Source organism: Manacus vitellinus, unplaced genomic scaffold, assembly GCF_001715985.3.
Source record: "Manacus vitellinus isolate BGI_N305 unplaced genomic scaffold, ASM171598v3 scaffold_3_pilon, whole genome shotgun sequence".
Taxonomy (NCBI): domain Eukaryota; kingdom Metazoa; phylum Chordata; class Aves; order Passeriformes; family Pipridae; genus Manacus; species Manacus vitellinus.
In genome coordinates this window covers 36909890-36935202 of record NW_021940535.1, presented here as the reverse complement: position 1 = coordinate 36935202, position 25313 = coordinate 36909890, and the positions used below count along the sequence as shown (strand labels likewise).

Sequence of the window (25313 nt, the reverse complement as noted above, 5' to 3'; positions counted from 1 at the left end):
AGTATTACTGACTCCTGTAATGGATAGTATGCAGACAAACTGCTGCTTCTGACAGCACAACTGAGAACAACCATTCTGGTAGCTTAGACATCTGTGAAAGCAAGCTCACTGACGAGTAAAGGGCAAGGAAAAGAAGGAAAAAAAAGGAAATAAAAGCAATGAAGAGAAAGTTACTTTTACAAGAAAAAATGCCAAGATGCCTTACCATGATGTTTTCTACTGTTCTAAAAACAGCACTGTTCTGTATCAGGTCTCAGCATCTGCAGTCTTCAGGTTAGTATTTTTTGTGTGCTTACACAGTCTGAACTATTCTCAGTAAATGTGACTCTGCTGTGCTACTCTTTTTGATTAGAAAATAACAAAACTGTGTAATAGATAAAAGTTATAATCAGTTTAGAGTGTGTTTTTCAATTTTCTAGCTTATTTGGAAAGTTAGTGCAGAGCAATTTAACTTTAGACATGACAGGGAAATTTTCAATGTTGTTCATCTGAAGATAGCAGTTTAATGCCAAACATTTTGTAGGAATGGATCACTTGTGATTAATAACATTGCTAAAATAACTCTATTTATTTCAGTTTGAGATTGTTAAGGTTATAGCTTGACATTTTTAAAACAAAGAATTCAGTCTTATTTTGAAGTATGTTTAATTTTGAAGAGCCACATAAATTATAATAAAGATTGAAAAGTGTAAATATTTTTATATGATTAGCAAAAAATTGTTTCTTTACCCAATTTTTAAAATTTCTTTTTGCATGAACCTTTGGGATTTTTTTAAATTTGCATCCTAGTTTGGGACAGGAGCATTCTTGGCCATCATTTCTGCACTGTAAAATTATTTATGGGGTTTTCGTAACGTTGTCTGTATCTAACATACCTGTACTCTTCTGTTTGTTTTCTCTGCTCCTGTGACTTCTTTACTATGCCCTTTGGAGACCATCTCCTTGCTCAGTACCATGGGGGTGCTGCAGAGTTCTGCAGCTCATATCAACCTCTCTAGGCAATCCTTGCACACGCCTTGAAGTCTGTTAAGTTCTCTGATACCTGTTTTTAGCTGGCTGCATTAGGCTTAATCCTCTCTAAGCTTCCACTATGACTTTTTTCAAATACTGTGGAGACCTAGGATGCAAGTAGTTGAGCAGTGCATGCCACATGTAAGCATACAGGAGCATCTGCATTATATGGGGTGCTTTGTTTGGAACTGGATGCTGGGATATCTGGAGGGAAGCATCCTATGAGAGGCTCAGCTCTTTTGCTGTTTGAACTCAGAGGTAGCTTGCAGAAAAGTGAAGTGCTTGGGGGGACATACCTTGGGACAACTGAGCTCATCCAGCAGTTTGCTGCCTTCTGCTGTCTGTGGCCTTGGGCACTTGGTCCCGCTTCCATCCTTGCACTGAATCTATCACTGTCCTGATCCCTTGCTGAGCTGACTTAGCTCACCAAGCCAGCAGAAAAACAACCTAGATGAGAGGAAGGAAAAGGTGGTAGGAGTGTTAGGTTGTCTCAGCCACCTCACGGTACATAACCAGCAGCCAATATCTGGGGAAAGTGATAGAAAACAAAAAAAATAAACCAGAGTTTGTAAGCAAAGTTACATCAGTGAAACTTTTCAGAGAAGGCTTTGAAAGCTATCAGTTGTTATTATCCAGCAGCTTCAACACAGCAGTAACAGTTGTATTTCCTATATTTCCTAGGGTTGTATTTCCTTAGCTATGTTTTCTTGTAACTCTCACTGGGAAGTGGTGAAGGGGGTTGTGCAGTTAGGGCACAGTGACCTGTCCACGTGAACAGCACAAGGTGTACCCAAGTACCACAGGTACTGTAGACCTACATGTCCCCACATGTGGTTGCATCACTATGACTGTGTCTTCTGTTGCATGGGACATGGCTGAGTAATTTCTAAGGAAAGGATAAAAGAAAGAAGGAACTGAAAACTAAGGGAGAGGCTTTCTAAAGAAAGGCTCTGAGGCCTGTACTAAATGTTGCAACCTATGGAAAATAAGGCAGCAGCAACAAGGCAAAACAGGGGAAGGACTTCAATATATGTGGAACAGCATGATTCCCATAAGCAGCTTGATCTATTTTGGGTGAGCTGATCGAAATGGCGGTTACACAGTATAATGATACTCTATTCTGGCTCTATTGCAAGTTTTATGCCTCTCAGAAAATCTAGAGCTTATTATGTAGTGTCTTGGAGACACTAGACTTAAGCACATGCTAATCATAATCTTTCTTTTTACTTTGTACTCTCTCGTGTAGTTATTACAAAATGTGAGAACTCACTTCTTTGTGAGTTCTCTGAAGTCTTAGGAGTGAAATGATGAATTAAGGTAATATCAAAATAGCAAGTGAAATAAATGCTTAAAACTGCATGATGTGTGTGGGAGTAAATTAAGTGATTGTTATTTTCCATCTGATGGTGTAAATGGCATGTGTTGCGGTAAACGGCAAAAATGCAGTAGTTAGCAGTGAGGATATGTTGTTTTACCATGGATTATCAAGGTTCTGCTGTACAAAAGAATGAAAGAGCTTAAGTATGGTTTTGATAACATGTATCTTGGAACCTAACATTGAAGTGATTTTTCTTTTTTGCGTAATCTTTTTTTTTAACCTTGTAGTTATACAATTATACCTTGTAGTTATACAATTTAACCTTGTAGTATACAATGCTCTCTAAATGATTCCTTTCCAGTTTCCACAGTCTGACGCTTTTCTGTCCCAGTTCTTCTCAAAGCATATCCTGATTGGTACACATTCTGCAGACCCCATTGTCTGTGGCAGCAATTTGATACTTGCTATCATTCTTTCAGCTGCTTCTTTCTCTTGAAGGCTTCCTCTCTGCTTGCCTTATATCATGTTCATTCATTTTTCTCTCTCTTTTCTCTGAGGAAGCCTATAAAGAGATATATGATAAGTTTCTTCAAGTAGATAATTTAAAATGAATATCTGGCTTTCTTGGTAAGTGGGACAAGGAAAACAAAGTTTTGATACACTAGAATACATCTGGTAAGGTCTTAATGCAGCAAGAAAAAACATCCACCTGTATTTCTGAGAGCAATGGTCAGCCCTCAGCTCCCTCACCAATAAATCTGGCTTCAGTTAAATGAATTTCATGTTCCATCACTGTATTTTATTGTTCCCTTAGGTTATCTAAAACCATTGCTTTTGCTGTTGTTGCAGTCAATGATGTTATAGAACTTTATACTTCAGTCTGACCAAAAGACTGCAGTTAACTATAGGTGATGATGATGAAGACAATTCAAACTCTTTCTCTGCATCATTTAATCTCACCTTGAATCATCTGTATGTCACCAGAAATACAGCTCAGATATGTTGTCTCTTCACTATTCAGCTTATTTATGTGATTCCCAAATTGTCTTCCAAACAGACAACCATCTGAATGTTTCTTAATTATTTTTGTAAAGATTTGTTAAAAAATAATGATTGTTTTTTGCAGCTCTACTACAGTATTGTTTTAATGAAAAAAAAACCCACAAAAAACCAACCCATGTGTAATTATTCAATCAAGTGTCTTCAACACTAAAAAGTACTGATATATATGCTCACATATATGATACCTAAATAAATTACTAGGAGATAATCAACACAGCAAATCCTAGAATTTCCTTCTTTTTTTTTGGTATAGAATCTTTTTCTAATATTCAGCTTCTAGCACTTCCCAAAATTTCTAATGCTTTGGAAGAAAAACTTTGTTTTCATGGATCTGTGGTTTCCACCACTGCAGATAAAGTAGCAAACAGGTTTGCTGAGACAGTTTGACAGAATTCTCTTAGCTTGCAAGAGACTGATTGCTAAAGAGGAGAGCACATCTCAGATCTCCTGCTGTCACTTGTCACAGAGGCAGGAGGCACAGATTATCCTCCCCAGAATGAGCCAGTTCATTTGGAGGCTATAATGAAGCTGACCATCAGTAGGCTTGCTGCCTTACACTGACAAGGGATGCTTGATAGAAATGGAGAAAGATCTGTTTTGGGAAGAAGGAATCCAGTTCCTACCAGCATCTTTACTTTTCTAAAGAAGAAAGGGACTCTGGGGTGTCTGCCCCTGCCAGGTTCCAGGGAAGAGCTACCAGCCCGTTGTTGCTGCAGAGCAGGCTGGGTGCTGACTGATCAGCAGCCAGTGTTGGCTGCAAATATTCCTCCTGTTAAGTTAAGAAGTTCAAGCTGTGCTCAGTTTTCAACTCACGGAACCAATTTATGGGTGGTATGAGGAGATAAGGCTTTGTTGGCTTCTATGAACTGACCTACATTTATGCTGGTGGTGAATTAGGCAAAATATATTCATTCCAGCTTGATCTCAGAACCTTTGATTAAATTATGTTTTTCTCTATTGTCTCATAAAGGGCTACATCTGGTCATGTAGAAATAGCTTGTAACAACATTGAAACATAAATTATTTGATGAACTACTTAGGACTATTCACTTAATGCATGATAATCCTGTGAACATGTTAATGAGCAGCAATTCTCTGATGATTGAACTGCTTTAAAATGTCTTTCTACTTATATGTCATTAGAATGAACTTGGCACTTCTAAAACATCCATTATTCATCATGTTCCAGTGTTGCATCTGACTGTGTATCACTAATTTCACTCACTTAACAAAACAATCTATTCATTACAATAGTTTGAAGCATGTTTTCTACATCAGAAAAATTCTAGTTAAATATACAATGTTACTTATCTTTACAAATATCATAGAGCAAAAAGTAGCATCCCAAATTGTAATTACACACTTAGTGCATTTGGATATGCTAACTAAAACTAAATGGAAGTTTTAAGAAGAACCTTCAGTTGAAATAAATGATTTTGTTAGCTGGAGGAGCAGGATTGGTAAAACAACTCGCCAAAAGCAAAAGGTTGACTTTTCTTTCTGAAATAGTTCAGCAAACATTTTCTCAGTAATGCCTTTTCACGTGTATTTATTGTCCCAATAATTTAAGAAACAGAGAAAGAGAATTTTTAGTGCAAATATGAATGCTTCTAAATATATATATTTTCAATGGTTTTTCCTGCTTCTCCCATGTATTTTTTCATTTTACAAGTCCTGGATCATTCCAGACATTGTGAACCCCTTTAAATCCTACATTAGCTTTGGTCCTTTTTGAATCTGTGTGTGATGGCTACTTCAGAAGAGTTTCTTCCCAGCAAGCCCAAGAGATCTATCTCAGAAGGCGTTGGACTGCTGTATGACTCCATGGTTGAAGATTTTTTACTCATGTCCTGCAAGGACTCTTCTCCTTAAAGCAGCAGACAGCTTTTGGTAGAGGAGTTAGATAGAATATCAGCTAAATGGACCACTTGAAGTAGTATCAACAGAAATGCATTTTCTTTTCAGTGTAGCTAAATGAATTTCCAGCTGAATTAGCAAAATTCTGGTAAATAACTGTGGAGATGGGCTAATAACCTCCAAACAAGCCAGAAGACTCTTTTCTCAGAGTGAATGAGAGTCTTATAAAACACACAAATATATGGTGATGAAACTTTCAGTCTTTAGCTGTTGAAAACCACTTCAGTCTCTTAATTTTACTTTAAAAATGCTTATTTGCCTGACTAGGAAAATAGTCAGTAGTCACTTATACTGGGCTTACTTCTCAGAGTTTTTTGATCAACCATGTTTTTAACACACTCTATTTTGGTCTGTTGCTGAAGTAGGATGTTTGGGCAGATATGAGAGGTTTATGAATGCTTTCCTAGGAACCAATGGAGTTAGGGAGTCTCTGTTGGTTGTATTAATGCTTTCAGCAGCTCTTGGTAAAATAGAAGTCAACGTATTAACGATTAACATAAAAAATTGTTAAAATAATGTGAATAAAATATGTGTTAAAGAGGTGGAACAATTGTGTGATAAGAGGAAGATACTAAAAAAGGTGGACTTTGAAGCATTTAAGTAAGCATGGATCTCTCTGTGCTTGGCTAAGAATGTTGATAGCATCAGACTGAACTAAGAAACTCAACTCTGTGTTCACTTTTTAACATTTCTGTCTCTTCCTGTGAATCACAATCCTTCTTTGCTCATAACACAATAACTAAGAGTTAGTTTGCAATGAGTTAAGAATTAATTGCAGTTAATTTCTACTGAAGCATTTAAAAACTATTAATATAGCTCTTTTTCATGAATCTTTCCTTAAAAATGTCAGTTTATGGGACATATGTGTGATACTTCATCTATGATAGTATCAAAATTGAATTAGTGGTGTCTCAAGCTTTCATACACCTTTTTATGGTTAGACTTCTAATGGTAAGTTAAACTTTTCCTTCCAACTAAGCTTGATAGTGTTTGTGGACTAAATACGACTTTGGCTATATTTATGTGTAATTCAACCTATAAAAAGCCTTATGTTGTATATGGAAATAATTCTGACTGTTTTATATGGAGGAATTGATATTAACAATGCAAATAGTTTCTACAAAATGCTAGAATAAGGACCATTTAAAAATCTTAATTAAGGTGTCTGTATTTCTTTAATGCAGCCCCTGTTCTCCCTGGGGCATATCAGCAAAGCCAGACTCAAGGATATGGATACATGCACCAGACCAGTATGTCGTCCATGAGGTCCATGCATTCACAGCCTCATTCAGCAAGTCTGGTGAGTATTGGATTTAAAGGAGAATTTTATTTGGTAAGCAACATCATCAGCAATTGGGAAATCTCTTAAATATGATTGAATGGATCCCCTTGAGTTCTACAGCTAAATTATTTGACTGTCCTAGTCCTAAATGTAAGTGACAGTCCTCATGTATAAAAAAGATTTAAGAGACTATAGGCAGTGGTAAGAACTCTTGCATCATAATGCATAAAAAAATAATTTATGATATCCAGAAAAATAACTGAATCTTTTACCTACTTAAAACAAATAGTAAATGCTTGGACAATATTTCACAGGCTGAACTTTATATTATACTCTGTGATGAATTCATGCTCCTAGTACTGGATGAAACCCACGGATCTCTTAAGATCACCCTGTTGATTTAAATTAGTTTCAATTTTTTTTGACTCACTGATTTTGTACTACAGGCTTTGTGCCTATCTGCATTACTTATTTCTTCTTGTATAAAGCTGGCTCAGTCTCTGTATTGGTGTGCCCTTTCTAATTCAACTGAAGAGTCATGCACCAACTTGTGCCTGATCCAAACTGAGTTATACTGGTGGGCAACTGAGAAGAACCTTTATCATGAAACTGTGGCCACATCACAAAGTTCTTAATTGTGGTGGATGGGAATGTAAAGCTGGAGTGAATATTTCATTTTAGAAGTAACTGGTCCTGGTAGGAGAGCTCAATGGGTATTCAGCTCAATGGGTATTCCTAAAAATGGGATTTTTAGGAAATTGAGCTTCTTTTTTCCTTTTGAACTCTTTATATATAAAGTTCATTTTTAATGGTTATCATATTTTTTAAATTATATTGCTGCCTAGAGATTCCGTAGTTCAGATCCAATCACCTTTTACCTTAAAAATATTGACTTGCAATTTTGAAGTTTAAACTATTTTGAATGGATGTATATTTACTACATCTGTCACATTTTAGAGATGGATAAATATTTAATTATGAACCAAACTTAGAGCTTACTGAGCTTGAAAATGTTTGTTTTCCAGATTACTGAAACTTGTATTTTTTTTGTAAGAGTGAAACTCTGTGACATTTTGTATTGTAAAGATCATGATGTTCGGTGAGGTGTGAGTGGTTTCAGGCTTCCCAGAGTCTTATCTGCCTGGGGCTGAGGGTGCTAACTTGCTGGAAAATCTGGGATTCAGATACCTGCATCTTTGAGTGAATCAATAACCTGAGAATCTCTTTGGACAGCTGCATGACAGCTGTGAGACAGCTGATGCTGGAATCAACCATTAATTTCCAAGGATATCACAAGGCACTTGGGGAACTGACTGTTTTCCAAAAGGGCCAGAGTACGAAAAGTAGGAGACTGGAAAGCCTCGACTTTGCCAGGAGATTTCTAGTAGTTGGGGAGTAAAGCAAACAGCTTTTAAATCCAGCAGATAGAGAATGGAGATGCCTGCAAATCTTGAAATGCACTTACCAGCCTTTGCAGCCATGTGGGCAGGTAGATGACTACTACTGCCCTTCTATCTCTATGTCCCAGCGACTTATGTGGCAGACTGTTGAAACAGCATAGTTTCAATCATCATGAGAATCAACATATGCCTCTCCTTCCAGAACTGGAAATGTAAAGGTAGTAGGAAAAGGAAGGGAGTGACATTAAAGGATTTTAAAAATAAAGGATTGACTTATTTCGAGAGGATTTCTTATTCCTTTTGTGCAACTGTTGTCACTTGACATCCTTTTAAGTGATAATAGCTGCTTATCATGGGAAAACAGCAAACATCATGATCTGAACAGATCTTGCTGCTGTTAAAAACTGAGTGGGCTTCCTTGTAGACAGTAAACCCCAAACATTTCCAGAAATCAAGGGCTGCTGCCTGGTGCTGACTGCTAACTTGCCAGTCTGGTGAGGAAGACATGAGCATGATGTTGTCACCCCAGGGTGTTGATTCTGCTCCAAGAGAGGCATCTCAGATGCATCTAGAAACCTGCTGTACTCCTTTGCCTTTCCACCTTCATGCCAGAAGACTGCATTTTCAGTACCCTGTGAAGCCTATCCAGGGTGCTGGACATGCTACTCTCAGCTATTGGGATGATACAGAGGATTCTCTGCATGTGCTTGGGGGAAACCCCTGATTGAGGGTGTGTTTAAATGTAGTAATTAGTGCAGACTGAAAATATCTAGTCTTGGAGTGCTTTTAAAATGTGATATAGACGTGGTGTAGAAGATCTGACAAACACAATGTTTAGGTTCATTGTTTTCAACTGCTTATCCAGTTCTGGGCTTGGAGCAGTACTATCAGAGATGTGGTGTTGTCTGGCTAGTAACAGAGGGAAGAAAGAAGTAAGAGAAGAAAGTAGCAGGAGGAGATTGAAGGAAAGAAATCTTAGACTGAATAGTGACCTCAAAGCACAAACAGCTTTTGAGACTTAAGTAGAAGCAGTGAAGGTGACAAAGTCACTCATCAGTGCCTGAGTATGGCCAGGACATCTCTAGGGTGAGAGTGATTAAGTTCCCATGGGTTATATCAGTGTGAGCATAATTGAAGAGTTAGCTACTGTCGTAAAACTACTCCTTTCAGCTGACTTGTATTGTTATCAAATCAGTGTCCCCAAAAGATATAAATTCATTTTATAATCATGCCCACCAGTCTTCTATACTGAGAAACCGAATTTTTCTAATTTCTACAGTTTCAAAATTTGGTTTATTTCATTTTGAGCTGTGTTTTGTGTGAGGCATGTTCCTAATGCAATCTTTTGATAGATTTTTTTTTCCTCAGATAAATTGCATTATTTTCTGATTCTTAACTTTTGCTCACTTTCTGTGAGCAGTTCTGTATAATGGGCTGAATTAAATTGTTGCTCAGATTACAAAGTGTTTTATAACAGATGCCTGCAGGCTGTTTACCTCTTTGGAAAATAACACACCTTCAGATATCTAGAAGTGATAGGAAAACAAAACCCTTGTTGCAAGTTAGCTGCTGTTTGTGAAAGGATGCTCCAACAGGTACTGCTCCTTGCAAGGAGCCATCCATAGAATGAGTATAAACTAGTGGATGAAGTGGAAAAATGTATCTGTCAGTTCAGATCTAGCTAGGGAGCTGAGAATATAAATTGGTCTTCAGTTCTTTATGTGCAGAGGACTTAACTGTTCTGTCTAAGCAGTAGCTGTGAGATAGACCTTTGAGGAAGTGAGAAATAAGTGAGTATTTGATTGTTTTACAAAACTCTAAACTTTTCTTACAACCTGTTGTACTCAGTACCTGCTAAACTCACTACTGACAGAGGAATAATTCACTAAAATGCATTTTAAAAATCCCTTCTTTGAGTCCTTTAGGCATTGTAATTCTCAATTATATAGCACAGACTACACTCTGCAGTGATAATTAGGCATTAAATGCTAACAGGATTATTATGGAGATTTCTCCTGACAGCCATTTAGCACCTAATTAGGTGTTAAGGCCATAAATTTAGGTTTCTCAGCAGCATTTAGGGCCCTAATAAATTCTTTTGAAGTTTGAAATTACCAGCTTGTCTTCACAACTGTGCCACCACAGTGAGGTAAACAAGCTGCCTTTAAGGAGACAGCAGTAGTATGTCCTTTGCCATCGTGCTCTAAGGATGAGTGAGCATCCTTCTGAGTGAGCAAGAACTCTCTATTTTTCCAATTTTATGTTAGTTTAATAAAACATTTAATCTCTTCTCCCAGCCTTTGCCCATTTAAGGGAGACATATAGGCATGGCTCAGAGTGAAATCCATTTGCTGTCTTATGCCAGATATAGATTTATTACCATTTTTCTTAAATGGACCCTCTTTTGAAATAAATTTTTCAAAGGGCTAACTGCTGCTGAACTTGTTGTAATAGCATGTTTTTCACTGCTGAGTTAGTTTAGAGAAAGTTAGTTAGTTGAAAAAGTTGGAAAAAATAAGATTCCTAAAGGCAGAGGGTCTTCTGACCGCTAGTTCTCTTTAAGGAATTTTACTTGCTGTGATGTAGTGCATAAACGATGATGCTTTTTTTCATCAACTCCCATGAACACTTGGAAGACTTTTAGGAACCTTTGGTTGAAAATTAGTCTTGGTCACAGCTTGTAGGGCAGCAAAATTACGAGGCACTGCAGAGAACAATTATACAGAGCAAGACTGAAATACAGTTCAGAGTAGGCTTGATAGGAAAGGTGGTCTCCAGTGGTCTCCATTGTTTGAACAGGAGCTGATTCTCCATACTGTTTAATCTGCACTACCAATTATAAAGGCAAATCAAAACAAGAAGTGTATTTCTGGCATAGGAACAGAAATGATAAATTGCCTTATAGTGTTTGGATTAAGTAATTCCACATTTCCAACATGTAACAAATGACATCCTCACTCTGTATGGAGAAGTCTCCACCTTTTCAGAAAAGAGTTTTACTAAAAACCCTCAAAACCCCATATATGATATATACTAAAACTAATCCAGAACTGTTTTCCTGATCTGAGTAGCAGAACGAAGTTTGCTGTCTATTAAAAGGTTCAGACAATAATACTAGGCATAACTCAAACATTGACTGTTTTTACCTTTTTTTCCTCTTCAAATCATTCTACCAGAAAATTTCAGCTACTTATGATAATATAGCAAAAATTACCGAAAGGGAAATTGAATATTGTCAGTGATGCTTGAACTGCTCTTGACTTCTCTCAAGAGCCAGGGTAAAAAAAAGAAAGTATTCCTGGAAATTTTAAAATGAGCTATTTTTTCTTCTGTTAAGGTACAAGAGGAGATTGTTCCCCCTGAGTTTGAAAATCCACTTTGAATTCCAGTATAAAATCATACCATTTTATTGGTTATGAGTGAAAACAAATACTCTATGTAGAAAAATAGAGAAAAAATTTTGATATCATGGCTTACAGTGGGCAGAGTTGTACAGAAATTTGGCTTAGCTAATGATGGGACTTTAAGTGCTAAAGAGAACGTTTTATCTGATTTGTATTCATAAAAATTATTTTTACAGACTTTTTGAAATCTTGTTTTTTCTTTAGATAATAATGCATCATAATTCTTAATTGAGGGTAGAATCCTAATGAAATGAAAGACATTCCGTGAGATGGCAAAGTTAATGACCTGGATGAAGACTATGTTTCTTTTTGTAGTGAAGACATAGGAGAAGCTATTTGGGAATCATGCAAATAGGAAGAAGAAGCGCAGCTAGCCATGGCTGGATGTATTGAACTGTTACTAGTGAATAAATGAAACAACAATTAGAATATTTCAAGATGCAGTGAATGGCTTGAAATCTGTTTGTATGATGTCTTTGGACAATGTAGGTTAACAAAAATAATTATTTTGCTACTCAGTATTCACTGTATTTTTGACAGGGTGGAGAGAGTACCGTTCCTTTTCAACAGGTAACTTGTGATTTTACTCTCTGCCTTGCTCCCTCTATTCTTTTTTCCTTCTCTTTTCATCTTTGTGCAAAGAGAAGGAATCTATCTCTGTTTAGACTTGAGACTTGACAGCCTTGTTTTCTTTCCTTCAACAGAGAACGTATAGAGCTATGTATGACTACAGCGCTCAAGATGAAGATGAAGTTTCCTTCAGGGATGGTGATTATATCATCAATGTGCAACCAATAGATGATGGCTGGATGTATGGTACTGTTCAGAGAACTGGGAAAACAGGAATGCTTCCAGCAAATTATATTGAGTTTGTTAACTAATTTTTGTCTCTAGTCCTTTGAGTTTTATTATGATTTACTCAAAATCTAACCTTTTAGAAAAAAGTCAGAAGAATCTTTTAAGAGTACATGATCATTACGTTATCACTGCTATAACAGTTTGCATTCTTACTCAGAATCCAATTTAGAGTTCTTTAAAATAGAGATAAATAAACCGCAGGAAGCTCAGAGCTTTGAAAATAGCATGGCTTATAATCATGCTCTCTCAAAATGAAAAACATATATGGAAGCCTGGTGCTGCCTATCCTATAAAAATTTTAGTCAATTACCTGTAAAGGGAAAATACCTTTTCCCTACATATCAAAGAGGTTATTTCTCTTTGTAAAACCAACCATAAAATCGATGCACTTCTGGCACTCTGAAGTCACAGGAAGTTAACACACTGAGTTTGAACACATCTTCAAATTATTAGGGAGGTGTTTAACGTTTGAGCAGTTAGCATCCTAATAAAAAATAAAATGTTGAGTAGATAATTCAGTCATTTGATATAATGACAAGTAATATGCCAGTAAAAAAACCAATAAAATCCCCTACTGCCCAGCAGCCTTACAATAAACAGGTCCATTTTAACAGCAAAATTTTCCTGACTCTTGCATACCCACATTTATTTCTGCATTACCCATTTTTTCTTATTTACAAGTGACCTATCAGCTTTGCTTGCATCCCAATCCATCAGTTAGATCCATATCTAGATCCATGATTCTTCAGTATCTTTTCCACAGAAGATTCCTTGCAAAGACTATCTAAAGTATAAAACCTGTCAAGTCTTCTGTTTCCTTCTAATAATAACTAGCATTTAAATAGAAACTTACATTAGGGCAACGTACAACCAATACTTCATGTTAGTTCCTTTACCTTCACTTGTGCTGCTGTAAATAAATATCCTGTGTGAGGCCCCGGTGCTGTGCAGTCACACAAAGCCTGCAGTCATACCCCTCCTTCTTACCTACCACAGGTAACTTGCTTAATGGCTGCTTTGCTGATGAGCTAATGTACCTACCCCTGCTTCAGAAATACTTAGGCCTCCATTGAGGAGTGGAGGAGAGCTCTGTTTATTGTAGTGCATTTCAGATCAAAAAATCTTGGTGATCCAGCAGTGGGTTGTACGCTTGCCAAATGTTTAATGATGGAGAAATATGTTTTCTTTTACTGACTTGATCTTTCTCATAACTGACACTGAAGGGAAAGCTAACTAAACAAAAGTCCAACATACTCTATGCCATTATGTTTCAGTTTAGCCATCTGTAGAAAACAGTAAAAATATTCTGCTGACAAACCTTCACATATGCTATTTGGTGTCTGTTAACATTATGGTCAGAACTGAGAGATCCAGGTCTCAATCTGTGAGGCTGAGGAGAGGATCAAACAACTGGTGACATAGTGGACCTGTAAGAGGGACTGTGTCAGCAGGCTTGGGTCACAGGGAACTTGCTTTTGCTTTGACTGGATGCTGCATTCCCTCCCAGGGAGAAATTCTGGGAGGAAGGACAAAAGAGTTAAAGATTCATGTGGGAACTTATTTGTGCGGATGCAGATGCAGAAAATGTTTTTACTGATAATATAATTTGTGGAGTTCAGCCATATGCTAGAGAAGTTAGAGACGCTTGTAGTAACCCTCAGAATGTTGAGTCTGCACTGGCTTTCTTCCATTTCTAAAATTTTTAAAGTAGGATTAAATATAGAGCTTATAGACAATTTTGTATTTCTCATTTCACAAAGTAGGCAACTTTGCAATATCTATTTAAAGAATAAGGAAGGCAGTATGGATTTGTTATGTCAACTGAAAGTTGTCAATGCAAATTACCTGCACGTTCTATTTTTGCATACAATTAGGAATTGGAAAGCTTATGCAATTTTATTTTGGGTTTTGCTAACTCGGGGCTGATTCCAGCTGCCAAACAGAATAGAATGAATGCATTAAAAAAAAAAAAATTAAAAAATGTCCATGACTGTGGAATTGCCTGGGCTTTCTTGTCAGCGGCCTAATTCCAAGGCTAAAGCTGTCCAGGAGCATCTAACTTCAAAAAGTATCGTTTAAAACCAGAGATTCACTACTGTAAATATCCAATCTCTATGGGTGACTGCTGTCATTTAAAATTCTTGAAAGTTTTGCATAAGGAGCTGCTGCTGCAGCAGAACCTTATGCATTGTTGGTGACATCCACGTGAAATGGCAAACTTTGCAAGTGAAATGGCTTTTTCAAAAGGCTGCTGTGATATGCTGAGCTAGAAGCTCTGAAAAAAGCAGTCTGCTTCTGTGTTGGTTTTCATCACCAACCGTCAACAGCAAGGAGAGGAATTTCATCTTATGCTGGGTAGCAAATTTTTCAGATGATGCCTGAGGCACAATTGGCTGTCACTTGCTGCTTGCTGCTCTATTAGCTGTGTAATGCTGACAACAATAAAAACAAGTTGTCAGTTTGTTAACCCAATAAAATTTAGAGAATAGATATATTGAATCAAGTTACAGATTTTAGTGATTTATAAAAAAGAATCTCAACCTATAAATAGATGATCATTCTTCCTAAATGAGGAGACGACTTGCAGTGTTAAACACTTTATGTATAGAAGTAAATGAGAAAATGGGCATTTGATGACATTAGAGAACTATGTTGTAATAAACAATCAAAATAAAATTTCCTTTATGAATTTTGAAAATTCATTAGCTTGGTAGAGCAGCTAAAGCAATATGCAAAAAAATAAAAGGTCAAGAAAACAAAACATTATGAGAATTGTATTTCTCTTGAGAATGGTATATCAGCAAAATTATTAAGATCTGGTTTAAGTTACTCATTCATGTAATCAAGTTTTTTATGTCATATATGCTTAGGAATTCATGTTTATGTGGAACAGTTCCTGCTTTTTGATATAAACAAACTTTAGTGTCATTATGCAGCTTTTTTCTAAGCAAAGCAATCAAAGCCCCAAAATTATCAGAGTGCAATTCAAAAAAAAAGTTTTTATAAGATCTAAAATTTGTAAGGTGGGGAAAGTAAGTCATAAACTAAATTGTGCTAGCATAGGTTTTAAAAGGCATATGTTGGAGCCTGTTACATGCAGTGTGATATAGAGGTGAAAAGATGTTATATGCTGTCTTGTCACCTTTAAAATATGTATTCCTTTTTAGCACGGCATGTTCCCCTCACTGTTCTTTCTTCCCATAGTCAGTTTTTCTGGGGAAAGGAAAGGACTTTTACAGAGGTGAATTTCCCAAGCTGTTCCAAAGTTCAGATTGGAAGTTCACATGTTCTCCTTTTAGAAATAAAGAATTCTGTAAAGAATGCTTTAATTCTTGCTAACACGAGTATAAATGTAGAAAACAACATAGAGCATATTCATACATATACAAGAACAAATGGGTGCCTTGCTTTTCATTACTCTTTCTTGCCTGGCTAATCTTCATTTTCTAAACAAAGCTACGTACAGATACTGCAGTTGTAATTTTTCATTATGGAACATTAGCATTTAATCTTGATGAAACAGGGTTTTCTTGATTACATTTGACATACAATAAACTACTTCAGCAGATTGGGATTTGACGGAGAATCACCTCCCATGGATTATGTTTTTGACAAATGTGTCCCTCCCGAGTGTTCCTCAGGGATATGGAAGGTCTCCAATACTTGGGAAGGTAATAATTCTAGTTTTTATTGTACAGTGACTGCATGTCATCTTGTACAATGGAAAAGAAATGACAAATACCAAGGTCTTTGGCAGAAGGTGGTACAGGGTATAAAATTTTAGATTTTAATTAAGTTGATTAATACTCCATTTAAACTATAGAATATGCTTTAGTTAGTAAATGTTTAAATAATATACTGAAACAGACAAAAGATGCTGTTGAAAGAAGTTCTCCAAACTGATGTGCTGGCAAATGCGAAGTACTGGTGAGCAGTATAAAGAATAAACCATTTCGCAATGCTTTAGTGATTTTCTCCAGCTTTATGCCATAGGAACCCCATCTCTCCTTTGGAAAGAAAACCTGAAAGCTCTATTTCCTATACTGCCTGCACTACAACAGTATATTCAAAGGAATTTCATATGCTTCTTGTGTCTGATAAATAGAATTTGCATATTGTACTTAAGTTGTAATCCAGTTGTTGTTGACATTTGTTTAATTATTATTATTTTAGGGGGGGAAATAAGCTATACTGTAGCATTTCAATCGTGTATTTAATATTACTATTAGAAATTGCTAGACCATTGGAAGACAGCAATGACTGTATTGACATTGATTAGCATGATGTGGAAACTCGGCTGTTGGTTTTTGCAGTGTGATATAAAAAGCAAAAATGAACCGCTGTGCAGTTTGGCTTATGTTTGCTTTAAAGTGTGTAAAGTTTTAGTTATTTTGCAAAACTGTACTGTATTTGGGGGTATACAGTTATGGAGGTAACAATTGTTTTTCAAAGGACAGATAAACTTTCTCTTGGATCATATGATGTATCATCTTAATTTGGCTTTTGTTATGCAGAAAGTTAACACCAGCTATTAAAATATATTTTAGTAGAAATGCTTTAATTCCTGTTTCTTCCTCTACACTGTGAATATTTAAGCTTTGGTGGACTAGAGCAACATCATGCTGCCCAAAGTACTAACCTATGCAAACTAGTTCACATTTTAGTTGATGTCACAGTGGATGTAACATAGCAATTTTGCAGAACATTAACCGTCATTCAAATAAAATATTAAACCCAGCATGATGTATGTATTATATTCATAAACAATACTCTGTAAAGCTACCATTCCCATTAATATAAGCTATCAAAGATGTATATTGTTTTAATTAAGGAAGCTTTGAGTTTTCAAACTTAAGTAGAATATTTAGCACTATTATTTGTCAAGCTTGATCTCAGAATATAGTTTCCTAAACCACTGTTTTATTTCAGACATGCCCTCTCCTTAGAGGGTTAACTTGCTTTTTCAGTCTGTATTTGTAACTCTTCAACTGAACACCAAGTTACATTCCATGCTCCTTGATTTGTTTAAATAAGCAAAGATAGTAAGTGAAGGAAATCTGCTGATTTAATTGATCCTGGTTTGCCGGACTTTGAATGGGCATTTGGCTAGGAATGCTCTCAGTGCAACACTAATGAAAAGAAATTGATTTGCTGGCTTCTTTAAGACAATTTTATATACAAATGTCGTTCTTGGGTTATCTTTATTCATTTACACAAGTCAATTATTTTTACAACATTGTAAGAAAGTTTAAGTTAAAATAAAATCCAGAAGTATTTTGGAACTGCTCTGCCTGTAGTTGAAGAAGATTATTATACTTAGGGACATGTTTGAATGTTAACTGTACGGTATAATGGACTGCATTAGAATATTTTTATCAAGTGTTAGTTTGAAGAAGGCTGTTAACAATGAATGAGGACAAATGGCCGCCACAGATGGAGCTGGTTAGCGCCTTTTAGGTAAGTGATATACCGTTGCTACCACACTAGTTTCTCCTCAAGAAATACATGTTAGCATTTCCTATGAAGTTTCATTAGTTACAGAGCTTTGATTCCATGGTCTGAAATGCTGCCAGAATAGCAAAATCCAATCTTTATATATACTGTAGCAAACAGCAGTTTTCAATAAGAAAAAGATTTAAGAGCTGCCAAAATGGACCTCAAGCCCTTGGAATGTGTTTTATTTGAAAATCTCTCCATAATCTGCTAGTGCTACTGAAGTATTTGATTTTTGTTTCTATCCTAAATCTATATTTCAGGTGAAGGTCCTCCTGGCAGCCACTGATGTGAACTTGGTAGGAGTCATGTGTTCAGCATCTGAGGGATTATGTCCTTATTCAATAGCAGTGTCAAATCTAACAAATGACTGAAATGAAGAAGGCTTTTCTGTCTTTACTGACCCCATAGAATGTAATTATCAACTTGATAAACACTTGTAAGTCTTGTGGAAACTGTCCATGCTGTGTATTGGATAGGTTGAGAGTTTCCAGCTATCACTGCTTTTAGGATGCCCTTGTGTCTGCTCTGTCACAGAACTGGGCCTTTGATTTTCTCTGTTGTGTTAACTGGCAAGAATAAGCTAATATACCATAGAGTTCCCTGTACAGAGCAAATAGTTGCCCAGTGCATTGGCTGTGACAAGTACTGCCTCCCCTCCCTTCTCCCACTCACACTAACAAGCCCAACCACGTTTCTAATCCTGTCCTGCAGTGACTACCTCTCTCGTCTTTCTGTGAAGCTACCTGTGGGACATAGTAAAATGTTATCAACAAATGATCCAGATTTGTTTTTTTTCTTCCAAATGATTCCTTTTATCATCATTCTTTCAATGATTCTGTTTATTGCACAACCTCAAAACCAGTAATATTGACATAAGGAAAGAGGTAGCATGACCTGGGTGGGAAGGCGTGCTAAAGTGAAAAGCCACAGATTTCTTACTCAGATTTTGTTGCAGAGGTTAGTACAAGTCAAGCATATGTCTGAGGCTACCATCTGAATAACTAACCTGTAAGCTGAGCAGTACTGTGTGGATTTGCTTGACTTGTCTGAGTGTATGTCTGTGCTGTAGTGTCAGAAGTGACTCTGGGGTAGTGTGCAGATACCTCCTTCAGCTTTTGAACAATTATTTGGAATCCCAAGAGCAGGCCATCCACTGGCATATGGCATTCATAAAGGCAAATTTATCCTTCAAGAAAAGGAGATCTCAGTACAGAGGAAACAAAATGTCAATAGGTTTAAAGTGCATGTTCTTGTGCCCTGTGGGAAGGAAATCCTTTGTGTACAGTCAGAAGACTGAGCCCCATGACACTACAGCAAGCTCCTATCTCTGAACTGTATTTAGAACTATAGTGAGATGATGTGTGACAGAGCTCACCAGCTCCACAAATTTGATACCATATAACGTGCTATGTGCTGGGCAAGTATTAACAATGACAGCAGAAACTGGAGATTCATATTTATGCACTATGTCCTAAACAGAGTCTAAACAGTCCTTGATTTTATATATTTTAGCTTTGTTTTCTTTCCCTGCTGTTGACAAAATCTATATAAGAACATGCCTGTTCTCATGCAGAAGACTACTGGCTTGTGGCTTTGACCACTTGTGTCTACAAGGAGAGATCCCCAGATATTAACATCTGGCTCTTAAAATACTGCTTGGCATATAAATATCCATTTTCAATGATTTCACAAACAGCTGTCAGCTTTCGTGATTGTTCTTCAATTCAAGCCATATTTTTTCCATATTTTTGCTCCTCCTCCATCTTTCTTCTTGTGACATGCTTATGATCTGTGTTGCTTGTACAGCAGCTTCTCCAGGACTCAAAGGAGATACTTTTAAGAAGCTTCTCAAAGCACTGAGAAGAATTGCTTGAAAAATGGTAGTGTTGTCTCCTCATTAAGGTCTCCCTCCCCCAGCAGTTGTCCACTGGCTTCACTGTACATTCTGGTCTTTTGCTTCCTCTTCTTTCTATTAAGTTCTGACATCTCTGTCACCAAACCTGATGGGCTTGGGACCCCTTCAGTCAGACCTTTACACCACTCTTTGGCCTCCATAGTTTCTGTATTCAGATTTGGAACTTAAAAGTGGCTCACCTATCTGTTCTCCTGTCAAGATCTTTGAGCAGAACTTAAAGAATATTAGCATGTACCCATGTACCCCAAGGGGTATTACATTTCTGTTGTGTCAGCTTTGAACAATTCTTTGTGAAGAGTCCTCTTGACTGTGCTTTCCCTGGCCTGCCTTGCCGGTGGGTGCTTCTGGCAGCTTCTGAGCTGTGCTACTGATTTCAGAAAAGAGGGAGATCACAGTTTTTTCTCTCTGATCAATACCTAAATCACTTCTTGTTCATTCTCTTCTTCAGAGGATTAGCATCTTCATTATGTTATCCCTAATTCTGGGCTGAACTCTTTATTCAGGAGTCATTCTCTCTCCGTCAGTGAAGGGCTCATGCCATGTAAATGTAGTCTGTTGCTCACTGTGGAAGGTGTGTTGATAGGCACTGTCCTGCTTAATGGAACATTTCAGTTCCTAGCACTGCTTGTCCTGTATTCATCAGATAGGATCTCTGTGAAACTTGATTATCTGTACCAAATCCCAGCCTTTCTATAAATAAATGTGTCTTTATAAAGTAAACACTTTTTCCTTACTTATAGTTCCTCTGACTCAAGATGACATTGACATCCTCCAATTTCACAGATAGCAGTGATATTAGCAAGCATACATCTAGAATGTGTTAGATGAATTATGCTCTAAGGTGCTGTTTAGGCAGACCTTGATGACTGCAGCTATTTTACAGTATGGATATATCAAGTTAAATGGGATAAGTGGCATATCAGGTCTTGCTGGCAAGTGGTTCAACTGAGAACTGAGTTTATGTATTTATCTGAGTGACCCAGCTATTCAAGGGACTGTTGTTTTTATTTCTACTCCAGCAGTCCAAAACAAATACAGGAATTAGGTGACAATTATTCATAATCAACTAGTTAGCTATGCAGCTTAAACAATTCCTCCATCAATATGGAAGTGAATAAAATCAATCATAGTTTTGGCAAACCATGTGCAGGGTGGATCTAGGCATTTGAATTGACATTCAGCATGCTTGCACTTCCAACCTTTATCTTTCCTTCTTCTAACTTTATTAAAAGTTATTAGTGTGCTTTTAGAGAAATTAATTTTCAGTAGAAGAATAGATTCAAGGGTCTTGTAAGGTCTTGGAAGACAACATTTTGCAATTATGCTTTCAAACCTTTAAGTTACTTAAACTTTTAATTTGGTCCCTTGCATTTTTGCCTGGCCCCTAAACCCCACTAAAATGGTTTTGCTCTGCTCTATGTTCAATGTTTCATTTCCTGTGGCAATTAACTTTGTGAGAAGGGAGAAAGACCATAGACATTGGAGTACGTCAAGTAACTTTCTCTTCCTACAATTTTTCATTGCTATGCTAAATAACATCTGTGAAATATCCTTCATTTCAAGGCTCTTCATTCCACTCTCATGAAACATATTGCACAAGTGCCATACCCCCTGTTCAAATGCCGCTGGCCACAATGCTCTGTTGCACAGCTGTGATTATTATGAAAGGGGGGACATTTGTTACAGTGGCAACAGCTACGGTCTTGATGTCAGAGCAAGGACTCCTGCGAGAGCTTTCTCAGCTTGTCCTTACTTTGAAAATGGTAGTCATCACTGCACTGTACCAGTGCTCAGTGAGATTAGTAAAATTGTAACTTTGCAACTTGGTTTGTTTTCTGGATGCTATAAAGTCAACACAGCTGCAGCTGCTTTTGAGCAGATTGATTTTAGATGCTGTTTTGACTAGTCACTGGTTATGTTTTTGTTGGTATGCTACTGCTTTCTATTTTGACTTCTTATGGTATGGTGGCTAAGCCAGAAGAATACATCAGATCTGCTCATTTGAGGGCCTTCTGCCAGTCTAGAGATGTATGTTTTCTTATTTTAAGCCTTTCTCCTTTTTCCAGCACTGCCAAACTGTTTCTCAGAGATCAAGGATATGAACAGGATTGTACTCACCCTCTTGCAAGAAGGCCAGAGCTGTGGTCTGAATTGGTACAAAATGATCCAAAACAAGGGCATAGTCACTGGTCACAATCAAACTAATTTGTCCTCTAAGTGGAACACATGGCATGTGAAGGACACACACTCCTTTGCCCCCCCACCCTCGATTTTTTTTCTATAAATATTGCTGGTCTAGTGACTGTATATTTTAAGGTTATGTGAATCCTGTCCAAGAAACACATTTTTTGGGGGTAAAACAACAACAGGTTTTTCATGTATAATTGAAACATGCATTAGCCTGATCGCTGTCACAAGGAACCTACAACTGGACCAGAACTTCACATTTAAATAAGGTAAGTATAACAAGATTATCTAGTCTGTGCTTTAGATTATTTTTAAAAGCTTTTTCTCATTTGAATTCTCTACAGATAAGTAGTGAAGGGTTTTGTACAGGATTGATCAGCTTTATCTAATGTCAGAAAGCAATGTTGTGAAACCATGGATCATATCAGAGTAAATGGACCTCGTTTCTTAGTCCAGACCAAGGTTTCTTAATCTGCTGTATTTCTTGTTTGTATTATGCTGTGTGTTCAGCTGAGGCAAAACAAGGTCAAAGAGGCATATTTTAAAATACATCTAGATTCAGAACCAAGAAGGTGAGAGACAAGTGGGTTTTTCAAATCACATCTGAAATCTGAATCTGGTTACAGAGTGATGGAAATTTTACTCAACATTTTAACACTTCAGTGTGCTTTAGGAAACTGGTCATCATCCTTTAATGAATTGCATATAAATACTGAAATGGTCACTGAATTAGGAATCATAAAATTTTGTTTACCCTTAAACCAAGTATCTAACAACTAGACTAGAGCTGTGTGGACTTCTTTCTGACTATTTAGTCTAAGGACTGTTTAATTAGGCTGTGTGAAATGGGACATGATCAGTGAAATGGGTGTCGATTCTGAACTTTCCGTAGTTTGGCAGTTAGTGATTCTTGAACAAGATACTTATCTGGATGAGGATTTGAGTTACTGGATGAAAAGAGCTAAAGCAGTCATGCTCTGAAAGACCATCTCTTCTTGATTTTTTTATAATAGACCTGAGATACACCCTCAGCAGAGTGTTCAGGGCCGTGAAACATAAATGGGGATGGAAGAGTGTCCATGCCATTCCAGCTTGGAGATATTTGAGACTTGGTTTTGGCCACAGCATTTCCTACCTGCTATGGAGAAAATATGAAGGGGTGATATATAACACAGAGCTCTGAGTCAGTACAGCCTGTTTGGCTAAGCATATGTCATGCGTAATTTTTAAATCATGTTGTGTGGAATGGGTGGGAGAATGCTTATGTTGGCCTTCAACAGATAGGAATCCTCAAGCAGAAATGGGACACTTGGAAAAATTGAGAGCCAAGTCCTAATTTTATCTCCCAGCTTTGTTAAGGGTATGGGTGCTCCTCACAAAGCTCTGAGGAAATGACAGGTTTTGCTGCTGATTAGCTGATGGTGCCTTGCCTCTACTGGTGGCAGCAGGTCCTTGAGTGCAAACCTTCTCAGGCCAAGTCACTCTGGGTGGGTGACCTTGAGGGCCACCTTCTGGCAAAACCTGGTTCTCAGCACTGCCATTCAGTATGGGCTCAGTACCCACAGATTTCTGAGCTCTCCTTTTGATTTTTCTTTTTTTTTTTTTTTGAATATAAGTTGCTCTTTCTACTTTGTTGTGTATTTTTATCTCAAGCAGCAAAGCAGTAGCTGTGGCAGGAGGGACACAGGGATGTGTTACCTGGAGGTGGGAGTGCAGCGATGGAGGTGGTGGAGCCAGTGTGCCAGAGGGAATACAGACTCAGGGAAGGCAGAAAGAGCTATTGAGCCAGAGGTATCCCAGTGGGCTGTGATAGACCTTGTTACCTGGGAGCTGAGCCCCACCACTCGCTCCTGCTTATGACAGGCAGGAAAGGGTAGTGGATGTTCAAGCACCAGTTCTCCTAAGTGGATATGTGAGCACTTGTGATGAATATTTTTCACACTCTCCAGTCCAATTACAAAGCCTGGAGGAACAGAAGGAGCATTGCTGGAGTAAAATTTAGGTTTTTTTCCTTCAAATGAAATGGCACTTGAAAGCATTTAATGCCTTCCTTGGCTGGCAGTTTCAAGAGTGGTAAGTTTTACCATGAAAACCAGCCTTCATAGTTTACTTTCTTTCATGTTGCAGTGCAGAGCAAGCTTCTCTTGTTTCTTCTTTTATCTGGGTTGTAGTGGGAGATCTCTTCACCTGGTGCAGTGAAGACATTAAGAAACTGCCACTGGCCACAGTCATTTGCTGTAATTCTTCTGCTACCTATAGCATTGATAGCTATGTATCTATCCTCATGTTTCTCAGTCTCTCTTTTTTTAGAAAAAAATGTCCAGCAGCTGAGATAGAAACATACAACAATATCTCTTTCTTCTTCTCTGTTGTACTGAAAGAGAAGATGAGGAACAAAATAATTGCATGTGAGCTTTCAATACAGCCTGTCAGGGCAGGGTGAGCCGTGGTTCATTAGTCCCCTTAGCAGTAAAAACGGCAGTCATGTAAAACTGGCACAAGGGGGCAGGTGTGCACCATTGAAAATTCTTCATAGTTTGAAATTGTGTTTATGAATGATCAGAATTAGCTGCAGGACATAGACTGGTAACTGTCTTGTTATGTGCATAAATGGTTATGTTAATTGTGTTTTAAGAAAAATGGTGCTGTATATTTAATTAGAATGAAAACTCACATTTCTACATAAAACAAAAGGGTTTAACAATACAAATTATTTACAAAATTTGACTTCCAGTACAGATCAATAGCAGAGATAACTAGGGAATAAAGATGTGTTTCATTAATACTTTTTACTGGATCAGATGAAATGAACCCTTCAACTACTGTAATTCAACACTTAAAATATAAATATGTGGTCGCTGTGTTGGGGTCATGCTTAAAGGTGTCCTAGTACTTAATCATATATACATGCTCCCTGAACAGTGCTAATTACTCAGAAACCTGTGGTGGTGTATATGGTGGAGTCATAGAATTAAATGTGTGTACAATTGCTATATATGACTGCAAGAAGAAAGCCAGTGCAGGAGGTGCAGTCAAAGAAGAACTGCAGTGAGAGTTGTTACAGCAGCAGAGGTTTCATTATGCTCTTAAGACAAATTAATCTGTTGTAGAGACATCTCATGCAGTGACAGCATTTTCTTCCCCAAACCTCTCCTTGCTGTGACATACACTGCATTTTCTTTACCTGATCTGTTCCACATTTAATCCAAAGCAAATAAATACTTTTATATTTTTATATTAAAAGACAAAACTCAAATACTAGAGATAAAAACAGTAATTTTATTTCATGCGATTCCATTAAAAATTATTTTCTATTGCTGCCTGGACTTAACATCGACTTTGTTGCTCAAGCAATGCCAACTTCAAAATCGTCTTCTATTTAGATTAATCTGAAATTTTTCAGTATACAAGACATGGAGATGGAGCTTTGCAAGAACAGGTGTTTCACGAGAACTTAATTGTG

The 25313-nt window shown here is 37.3% G+C and overlaps 1 protein-coding gene across 2 annotated transcripts in view; it reads left to right on the top strand.

Moving 5' to 3' along the window:
* NEBL (nebulette) overlaps positions 1-17537 on the top strand; it is a 249860-nt gene extending 232323 nt beyond the window's left edge. Inside the window, exons 26-27 of one of the 2 annotated variants that reach the window (XM_025895396.2) lie at positions 6493-6608; positions 12099-17537. In XM_025895396.2, coding sequence (XP_025751181.1) covers positions 6493-6608; positions 12099-12275 — 293 coding nt within the window. In that variant the 3' untranslated portion in view covers positions 12276-17537. The remainder of the gene's footprint in view (positions 1-6492; positions 6609-12098) is intronic. The other variant, XM_018075678.2, reaches the window with a different exon arrangement.
* The last annotated feature ends 7776 nt before the right edge of the window (positions 17538-25313 follow it).